Source organism: Zeugodacus cucurbitae, chromosome 6 (genome assembly GCF_028554725.1).
Source record: "Zeugodacus cucurbitae isolate PBARC_wt_2022May chromosome 6, idZeuCucr1.2, whole genome shotgun sequence".
Taxonomy (NCBI): domain Eukaryota; kingdom Metazoa; phylum Arthropoda; class Insecta; order Diptera; family Tephritidae; genus Zeugodacus; species Zeugodacus cucurbitae.
Window position 1 is genome coordinate 10,875,221 of NC_071671.1, and position 11,205 is coordinate 10,886,425.

At 30.2% G+C, this 11,205-nt stretch overlaps 2 protein-coding genes across 7 annotated transcripts in view; both read right to left on the bottom strand.

The window, feature by feature from the left end:
- Nucleotides 1–11,205, bottom strand: part of LOC105210926 (ecdysone receptor) — a 326,137-nt gene that overhangs the window by 76,043 nt on the left and 238,889 nt on the right. The window lies entirely within an intron of this gene.
- Nucleotides 1–11,205, bottom strand: part of LOC128922704 (ecdysone receptor-like) — an 88,290-nt gene that overhangs the window by 22,628 nt on the left and 54,457 nt on the right. Inside the window, exon 3 of one of the 2 annotated variants that reach the window (XM_054234174.1) lies at nucleotides 1,179–5,438. The exons of the other annotated variant lie outside the window; for it this stretch is intronic. Within the exon in view, the coding sequence (XP_054090149.1) occupies nucleotides 5,404–5,438 (35 nt within the window). The 3' untranslated portion in view covers nucleotides 1,179–5,403. Of the gene's footprint in view, nucleotides 1–1,178; nucleotides 5,439–11,205 lie in introns of those variants that run through there. 2 annotated transcript variants of the gene reach the window in all.

Sequence of the window (11,205 nt, forward strand, 5' to 3'; positions counted from 1 at the left end):
GCGCTGCCAAACATCTAATTGACCAGCAACAACAACAACAAAGAAGACAGCAAATTTGTTGTTGCAGTGTGAACTCAATCAAGCAGAACAGACGTTCGACCCAATCAACTAACTGTCATATGTAAATTTCATTTAAATAGAATTATTATTAAGCACGTTAATAACGCGTTGTTATTGTTTGTGTTTGTGTTGTTGGCGTAGAGGTGTGCGCTTCATTTATTTTCATTCATTTGTTTTATGTACTTTTCTCGCACCGCATGTTTGTGCTGCTAGTTTTTTAGGTCTATGACCTAAATTTGCGCTGCTCAAGCCGACGCCGCCGACGTCGCTGCCGCTGATGACGCATGCACAAGTTGTTTGAATGGTGTTGGTGTTTGGCGTGTTTAGTGGGCGCACAATAAAATCGATAAACATGAATCGGTGAAAATTTTTTTTATTTTATTTTCTCTCATGTTATTTTTTGAGGATTCAGGTAAATATATATTATTTATTGTCGCAATTAGATTAATGATGGGTAACAGATAATTGCAGGTATGAATGAGTAAGGAGAACAGTATTTGAGATTTTTTTTTGATTTCGTATAAATCATAAAGAAAAAAAATATTTTAATGTTTTATATTTATAATATAAAGTTAATTATTCTTTAACCTACAAGAGTTGCAATTGGAAATTTCATAATTAAAAAAAAAAAATAAAAATTAAAAAATTAAAATAAAAATAAATAAAAAAATTAAAAATAAATAATAAAAAATAAATTAAAAATAAAATTATTCAGGCATATAAAATAATTATTTCTACAAGTATATATAGAGAAATATTAAATATTTTTTAAATTATATTAAATGTAATTAATCTAAAGACATTTTATTAAAAAAAAATTATAAAACTGTTTAGGCAAATAAAATGATAATTTCATCAAATAACTACTAAAGAAATATGATTTATTTTTAAATTATATTAAATTTATTTAATGTCAAAAAATTAAAAAAAAAAAAATTTTTAACATCTAATTTAACTAAAAAATTAAAAAAAAAAAATTTTTAATTTTTTGATATTCAATTCAAATCATAGACACTGGTGGGCTTGAATATGTTAAAATTTGATAAGCATTATTTATTGCAGAATTATTATAATTTTGAATAATTATTTTTTATAAAAAATATATTTAATTACAACTCTGAGGCAAATATACATAAATAGAACACTGAAAATAAAATCAAAAGCAAACACTTAAGCTCCGTGGTGCAATTGAAAACAAAAAAATTCATAAGTTTGAAAGAAAAACCAGCAGAAAAAAATTTCAAAGTTCATTTTTAATTTTCCAAAAAAAAAAAATATCAAAAATTAAAAACAGATATTGGCAACATGCCCACACCATAACAAAAAGCACAAAGGCAAACGAAAAAAATTCTACATAAATTTTCATTTTAGCAAAGGCAGCAGGCAAGCACTAAATATTTAACTACGTCAAAGCGCAACATACTAACCTACACAATAAGACTTCTAGCTTTTAAATTTAGCATGAAAATAAACAATTTCTTTGGACAGCAGGCAGGCACACGCACAGTATTTGATTATTTTCACTTTTATTTCAATTTCCAAAACGCCGAATTCACTATTTGTGCGCCATATTATTGCAGCTATCTGTCTGTACATTTGGCCACAAAAAGCTCAAAACCTTATCGCTGCTGTACTATTTTATTCTTTCTTTCTTTTTTGTATTTTTATTTCTTTTTTTTTTGCTTTTTTTCGCGCAACAAATAATTGGCACGAAATCGTGTGTGCCCTAGTTTTTTGGGCAATGCGCCCACATAATGCGTGCGTACGCACTATCTCGCACGCTCTATTGTATTTATATTTATATGTATAGGTATATTAGTATATGTATGGACCTCTCTGTAGGTGCGTGCGCTCGCGTCAAAATTAATCCTAATGTTTGTGGAGCGCTGAATTAACGCAAGTGTTGTGGGTAATGCGTGGAATTTCAGGCAGTGTTGTGACGCTTTCCTTATTTATTATTATTATGTAGTATAATAGGCGGCAGAAGCGCATATGATAGGCAGACAGGTAAGCAAAATAAAGAAATAAATCAACTGAAAATAGTAGATTTCCAAAAAAATCTTGATAATTTCATACTGAGTGACAGGTAAGTGGTGAAATTCTAAGCTAAAAAAAATCTCCTAATAAATTACTATAACATGATTAGTAATCATAAGCTTTTAAATATTCTTAAGGGGTTAGGTGGGTTTCAGATAGTAAAATGTAGTTTAATCAATTCATAAATTCAAAGATACATAGTTCAACAGTTTTTTTTTTTGAAATTTTTATTTCAAAATTCCGAAAACTCAAACGTTGGTATCTCATCTCTCATCTGTCAAAAAGAAAAGGTCTTGCCGTGGACAACACAACTTATTATTAGTTCATCCAAAAAAATAAAAATAAAATAAAAAATAAAAAAATATTTCGATAATATATGGATAAATCTAGTTAAAAAAAGAAAATAGTGAAATTTAAATTCTTGACAGATTTTTAACGAAAAAACTCAGACTTTTAGTCAAATTTTCGCCAAATATTGTAATAAAAATAACAAAAAAAAATCCTTCATTCATTAGGAATTTCATGCTAATAATATCGCTATTGAGGCCCTGTGTATCACCTAGGAACTTTGGGAAAATATATACACTACTTTTCCGAAATAACGAACACATTAATTGTCAGGCCTATTCGTTACATCGAAATTTTGGTTAATTCGAGTACTCACTTAGAGGTATTTTTATCAATAAAAATGAGTTAAATATCCGTAAATTGCAGTTTAATAAATGTTATATTAATTATTTGTTAAAAAATTAAAAACCATAACAAAACAATTCAAATCCAATAAATTCTTCCAAAATGGACCAATTCTGACACTCATACTTTTATTTGGTGCTGATCATTAATTTTACGTTTTTTTATAAAATTCAACATTTTTTCAATTTGCACATTTCTTTTGAATTTTTTCCAGTTTTATTTTTAATTCTGGTTAGATTAGTGATTTTAAAATCGGGGCTTGTGGATTTTTGTACGTTTTTTAATCGAAAGTCGAAGTATTTTACTATCAGTTGATTAAACGGGGTTTGGGTATACTTATTTTCCTCATAAATATTGAACCAGAATCTTAAATAATGTTTCATGTGTATAAGCAATAAATAGTAAGGTTCACTAGGAATTGAAACCTTGTACAATATTCATTCAAACTAGAGAATGGTTTCTCGGGGCACGAAACATTACAAAAATCAAATCAAACATTAATGATTTTGCTGTGAAAACATTAAAGAACAATAATCTAGAAATTTGTATCGATATTTGCTATCGAAAATCGCGTTATCCACCATTGATTAAGAAACACTATCTGCGGCAAACAATACTATTTATATCCGCAAACTATGCTATCTCCACATTCGCAACGCAAAACTAATAGACAAACATATATATTATGTATATATGTATATATAGTATGTACAGGTACCGATTCAACAGGTAAACATTTATTTTCATACGATTGAGTGCATCAATAGTTTGTTTATAAAATTTCCGCATACTTTGCTAATACATACATGTACATATGTATGAACCCAAATTATCGTGAACAACGTTTTCATAGGTGAAATTCGAAATTTTTGTCTATAGAAGTTACTTGCGGTGCTTTGTGTGCGAAAAAAATTCTATTTAGGTCAGGGTCTCACCCGCTAGCAGTGAGTCGTTCATTTAATTGCGATAAGCGATATTGAATACAAAGATAGTGCAAAAGAGAGCAATAAAGAGTGTGCTGAATAATTGGGATATAAGGGAACATGAAATAAAAAAGAACTGACATGTGTAAATGAGATGATTAATTAAGATTTACAATTAACTATAGTTGAAAGTAAGATGAAGTACAAAAAGTGAAAATAATATTTAGGTAATATAAGAGAGAAATGGCTCTCTAGTTAAGATTAACAAAGGTAAGCAGTAACTATAAGAAGAAACTACAAAACAAAACTCTAATTGGAGAACAAACGTTACTGAAACGTAAACATGAATTCTTCAAAAAAAAAAGACTGCTAAAGACACACGTACATACATTAACAAAGCAAAATCCGCACAGATAGCGCAATGTTTCGCAATTTTTTTTATGAAAGCTGATAAGAAACGAAAGAATGAAACAAACTGTCAAAAGATTAACAAGTAAACAAGAAAATAAAAAAGCGAGAGACCCTTTTCAGCGCGTCGAAAAAAATAAACAACAACAATGCAAGTGTAGGCAGCGACTTTTCATGCTGACATTGTAAATCGCAGGCGCGTTTACGATTTCAAAAGAAGGAAGGAGCCAAAAAATCAAACAACAAAAGATGCCAAATAAATGTCGAAGATCTGTGCTTAAGTAAATTAAGCTAAAAAAGAGTGAATTGTAAGACCTTTCAAAAGTATGCCAACAAGCCAAAAAAAGCAAAAAAAAATGTATATAAAGAATTTGCATGTAAGGAGTATGGAGTATGGGTCACGTGCCACAAGCGGCGTTTTGAATTTCACGTATACTTTATTTTTGAAGAAAAGTTAAAGCGGGATACAGAAAGTGGCGATCTGTCATTAAAGGTGAGACGACTCCGATTTTACTCGTTCAATATGTACATATGCATATTATGAATGTATGTGCGGCAAAAAGCCGAAAAATTCGGTGCATCTTCTCGAAGTAAGCAAAGTTGAGTTGTGGAGCTGCTATGGTAAATAAACAATGCCCATGGACCGTAGCATGTTGTGGGCGCTGAAACATTTATGGCGTGAAAATGCCGTTTCGTGTGTGGCGCTGAAGACCCTTTCGAACGGGTTATTTACAGAATATTTACGTGTTTTTTATGGCTTCGATTGTTTACGTTGCATTTTCGGGTGTAAAAGCGGTGTGATCGTAAATAACAAGTGAACGAGTTGGAAACACATAAAGTGCGTACGGTTGATTTAATTGCAGACAGTGGAGAAAGAAAGCAGAAGGTACAAATATACATACACACATACATATGTATGTGCATAAATGCATATGAAGCAGTCTTCTCGATATGCGGAGAATGAGGTTGAAGCTTTTGTTTTGTTTTGTTTTTTACTTAGCAGCAAAGCAGCTTAATTGTAAGACTTAACAGGAATTGAAGATCAACGTGTCAGTGACACAGTTTTGGTTCGATATGAATGTCTTTTTTTTATTTGGCAGGGAGGCATGCAGTTTATGCGGATATATAAAAGAAGAATATATAATGTATGGTCTTATAGAACAGCAATAAATATATTTTTTTTATTTAAAAAACATAGAATTTGCAATTAATATAAAACAAGATTTTAGATCATTTTTGTCATAAAAAATACCATTAACTCACCAATTTTTATATGGAAAATTTATTCAAATTCAGAAAATAGTTTTGGAAACATACCTGTAACGATAAGAAATAAAAAAAAAAATTACTTAAATTTGTATAAAATATTTTTAAAAAATTTCGAATAAAATCAACATTAAAAATATTTAAATTATTTAAAAAAACATTTATATATGTACTCGTAATTTTTTAAAAATATTATATTATTGTTTTCTAAAATTTGTATAGTATTTTAATTATTTCATCCTTTAATTAAATAAATAAAAATCATTATATACATATAGAGCATGTTAACTCCGAATTTCGAATAAAATCAGCATTAATAATATTAAAATTATTTTTAAAAAATTTTATACTCGTATTTTTTTAAAAATATTAAATAATTGTTTTTATATAATTTGTATAATTATTTTAACTATTTTACGTATTTCAGCCATTTAATTAAATCAAAAAATCAGTATATACATATAGAACATATTAATTCCCACAAATTGCTTTTTATTATTAGAAAATAATATTCTTATACCACAAACTGCATAAAAATTAAAAAAAAAAAAAATATTTTCATAATTGCAGTGAATACGCACTACTTGTATGTGACGTGCCCATTACGTCCAGCTGTCATGAAGTTGTCACTCAACACAAAATATTACGAAAAATTTTTGCGTAAACCACTAAAACAAAATTTACAATTATAGAAATTGAGAGTGATAAATTTTCAGAGTGGAAAAACACGCGCATACAGTAATGAAGAATTTTAGAATTTTTCAAAAATAGCATACAAATGAAAATTATTACAGACGAAGAAAAATTCGAAAAAAAAGTGAAAACACTTGCCGCTAACATAGAAATAAAAATTATTTCATTCTCCTTACACTCAGACAGCACATAGTATTCATTTTTTTTAGAATAATAACAAATTGAATGAATCCACAATTCCACGTTTGTGGAAGCGTCCAAGTGAAGCGCGCAGTTGTGTGCGTAGCTGATAAGTGGTTGCAGTGACTTTACCACACTAACCCACCACAGGCGTCGTGCAGTTCAACATATACTCGCAGTAACTCTCATGCGATATGTGACGTATGTATGTATGTACGCTCGCCTATAATGAACGCAGTCGCCATATGCACTGAATTCTCTTGCAGTCGCACTGACCACTTAAATATTTGAAATAAAATGGATGCCGGCACAGGCGTTCGGCGGCATGGCAGCGCGCATCCCCGATCAAAAGTATTTGCAAACAGGCATACATATGTATATTGCTATATAGATCGTATAAGGATTTATAATTGCGCTAATTGCATAGTGTCACAGTAAGTAGCTACTCAGCTAAAGAAAAAGTTTAATTTTAGATAAAATAAATTACTAATTAATACAATATAATGACTGCAACACATAATATAGTATATAAATATAAGTAAATATATATATTCATACATACTTCTACTATATATATAATTGCATGTGCAGCTTAGTTCATTACCCCAACTAGGCGAAAGTCAATAATTAACTAATATAAAGTAAAGAAATACCAAGAAAATATTTTATTCATTGCATTTGAAAAGGAAAAAATGTCAAATGACGTCATTCATCAACACCGCGGCTGTCTGAAAACTATTTATAGCAATTTCACATTTTTGTTATTTTTTTTTTTTTTGCTTGTCCAACATTGTTGACTTTTCACAGTTTGCAAATGAAAGAAAAGAAAACAGAAAAACACACAAACAACAAATGCATACAACCAAACAGCGCAGTGGCAGCGCACACCAAAGGGCCACTGTCAACGAAAATTGCCTTGCACTTTGCACTTGCACTGTCTCAAATGCATAATATGCACTTTATAACGAGGGAAAGAGAATGAGAACGAAAGAGAGCGAGCATTCTTCTATGCATTTGCACGTGTGCTCGCATTTCACAGCAGTCAACTCAAGTCAAGTGCACTGCTATGCGCTGCCTTTGGCAAAAGTGCAGTGACGTCAACGCCAGCAGCGCTGCTTGTGTCATTGCCAACAACAGCATTGAGCGCACTACAAAAACCATTACAAACATAACAGCGAAAAATCAGCTCATTTCGGTACACTACTCACATACATACATACACCTCTCTATATGCATATAAGAGCAGCGCTCGGTGTGCTGACCGAACCACCGACGTTCAATCGTTCATGTGCGATTACCGCGAACACGTTTTTATAGGTTAATGACACAAAATGAAATTAAAATAAAATAAAAATAGAAAATGGCAAAACTACTACAACAACAACAACTACTACAACCACTTTACGGCGGTAGCGGCGGCATCGACAGTGCAGTGACGACGTCGTCTGCTGCCGGCCGCTGCAATAATATATGCTAATAATAAATAGTTGCTTGGTTGTCGTAATAATAATAAAAGTGAAAGAAAATTATTTTTTCTAAATAGTAAAAGCAAAAACAATAATAATAATAATTATACACAGTGTTTTTATGTAAATAGCGAATAAAGTGCAGTCACTGGGCAATATGCATGTGCATATGTATGAAGATATGTAAATGACTATGTATAATGCATCAATTAGCAAACGCTTTGAGAAGCTTTCTAGCTGTTATATGATGATATATTTTCAACCTGAATCATATGTATTATAAATGATTTGCTAAGCAGATTTTTGTAAACTTTCATTTCTAATATCTATGATCTAACAGCGTTTTAGACAGGAGCTAATTTAGCAATTAACCGGCCTCTGCTCGATTAAAATGCTTAAGATCGATTTACAAACAAAAATTTATAGCAGCTGATCGGTTATCGAGTAATAAGGCAAAAAAAGGGTTTCTCAATTAAAATTTTAATTGAACAATTAATTTGGCTGTCTAAAAATGCTACAAAAAAATTAAGGGGTTACTTGGGTTTCACGTAGAAATAAAATCGATATTTATTATTTTATTAAAATCTGTGTTTTCAAAGTCGGTTGTCAAGATTTATCAAGAACTCAATTCAATTATTGATAAAATCTTCGAGACACAATTTACAAGAACTTGATCGAAGGATTTTGGATTTCTCAATTAAAAACGTTAAAACAATGAGAGAAATTTTAGGGATTTTAGGATTTAAAAAATCTAAAATTTTAAGTTAATCCCACGGTTATTTTTGAAGTTACACGCATGATTGCTACGACGCGTCAGAGAATTTGAAAGTAGTAAAAAACTAAAAATTAATAAAAAAAAATAAAAAAAAAACATTAGCTTTAAAGTTTTTCTCAAAACTGACTTTCAAGGTGACCAAGATTTCTCGAAAATGGCTGAACCGTTTAGTGTCAAAGTTTTGCACAGGCTTCTGAACTCTATTTTCTTGTAATAATTGAAGCTTTTTTATTACTGATAAAAATTGTTTTTTACACAAGTTAAGGGCAAAATTATCGAAAAAAATGATTTTTTAGAAGCCGCCATTTTGTCAAAAAAACAAAAATTAAAATGTTTTGAGTATACCTTCCATTAATTACTAGAAAATACATAACGTTAACGAAATCCGTTTGATTTTTTTCATTTCAGATGAACCACTTCAGAGTTATAGTGGTCACCCTAAACCACATTTTGGGAAAGGTTCTTGAAGATCTGCTGTATCAGCTTAAAAAATTTTTATTTTTTACAAATAAAAAATTATTCAATACTCTTCAAAGTTACCATAATATGTGTACGAATTCTTAGAATAATATTTTTTCGGAAAAAATGTTTGAAACCCCTCAAATTTTAGGGCTCTCAACCACTTAAATTGAACAGCATAACACATAAAGCTTTTGAATAAAAATATATTTGTATAAAAGAGCATATAAAAGAATCTGTTGTTGTTGTTTTTGCACTACAGTTAGCCCTATATATTACGCACAAACCCACAGTACTTGAGCTATAACATTTTGATTGCGAAGAATAACTGATAAAATGCGCCTAGGCATAAGCGCTTACAGATAGGCAACAAAATGTAACAAAATTGCTATTGAAACAATAAATTTCATTACAAAGTATACAATGGCCTTATCACGTACATTACTTAGAGTGTAAGTACCCGTAATCTACATTACAATACCACTGATGTAATCGAAAAGAGCGCGAGCCATCTTGAATTACATAAATGTGGCTGATGCCAATTGAATACAAATTCCAAATGCGCTAAAAGTAAAATCAAATGTAAACAGAATTTTGACAGTTAGAGGAAGTAAGCTTAAAGTCTTGCTATAGAAATAGAAGAAATAGTTTATACTAGAAATAGTGAAGAGCGTAACTAAACAGTGAGTGTTCTATTAGAAAATAATACAATAAATAATACAAAAAGAGACGATATCAATAGCGAGCCCGGAAAATTACGTAAGTGCTGCGAGCACGCAAGTTTGATGCTACTAGCAAATATAGCACTCGTTGATAAGCAAATACTTACAACTACCAATAACAAAAGCACAACAAAAAGATTAAAATTAGTTTAGTATACAACGCTCTCCCACTCACTATGAAGAACTATGAAGAAATTCTAGAGCAATTCCCTACACTTAAGCGAACAAACAGTGCTAAATAGACGCTAAATAAATAAGCCGGTAGCGTAAAAAAACAAAACAACAACAAATTGCTTTGGAGAAAATAACAAAAAAACAACAACAAACAACGCGACTGCGCTATCGCATAGTTGTAGTGAAAATAAATATAAAGAAACAAAAGCAATTTATGATATGATATTTATAGTTATATAGCGTGTTGTTGTTGTGGTCGCAGAATGTTTGCAAAAATGCTAGTAAAGCAACAAATATACATATGTGTGTACATGCAGTCTGTAGGCAATTTTTGGATTTTTGTACTACTGACACATATTATTTCCGATGATTTTTGCGGTTGTGCGATATTTCGCCGCTTTTTTTTTTGTTTTTTTTTTTTGTTCTCTGCTTCTTCTTGTTTGTGGGTATATAGGTTAAAGATATGAATTGTTAATATTGTTGTTGTTGTTGTTAAATATGTATGCGTATACATATTTATTTTTATATACAACAAATACAATTTATGTATGGCTTGATTGTACGCACACAGCTGAGCATGAATGATGAATGAGGCGGTAGCAAGGGTGGTGGTGGTTTGATTAAATTTCATTGGTGTATGTGCAATAAGTAGACAATTGATTAATTTAAAGAATTGTGTGCGTAAATAAGAAATTTACTATAACACAGCATTATACAAAAACAACAATTAAACATGCTACGCATTTGTCGGTATGTGTGACATTACTATTTAGCGTGATTTATGCACCACCATTTCGCCACAACAACACAAATTTTAATGCTTTATGAATTTGCTGCTTTGTAAAATTTTAATTGTTCCATTTAAATGGCAACACCCACACACAATTGTTTTTCGTGCAATGAACGCAAGAAGATTTTGTGTTGACAAAGATTTGAGTGGCTGTTGGGTATGGTGGGTATATACACATGTATTTTTATACCTATGTACATCTTTAAGGATCTATGCCAAATTAATCAACGGAGAATTTGTAGAAATGCATTTTTTCGGACCAAGATTTTTTTATAAACCACAAATAAATTTAAAAAATAGTTTTTAAACAAATTTCACATGATTTTTGCTTTTTTGGTGGAATTTTATGATAAACATTACTTTTTGTTATTTACTTTTTTAATATTTCCTTTTATATACATATATTTTTTTTTTAGATATATATTTTTTTAACTTTATTTTCATTCCACTACTTTTTTCATTTGCGACTTTTAGACTCTTTATCATCAATCAAGCCGGGCTTAGTTTTATTTTGTTTACAAGCATAAGCAATTCACTTTCTTCTGACACAAAATCTAGT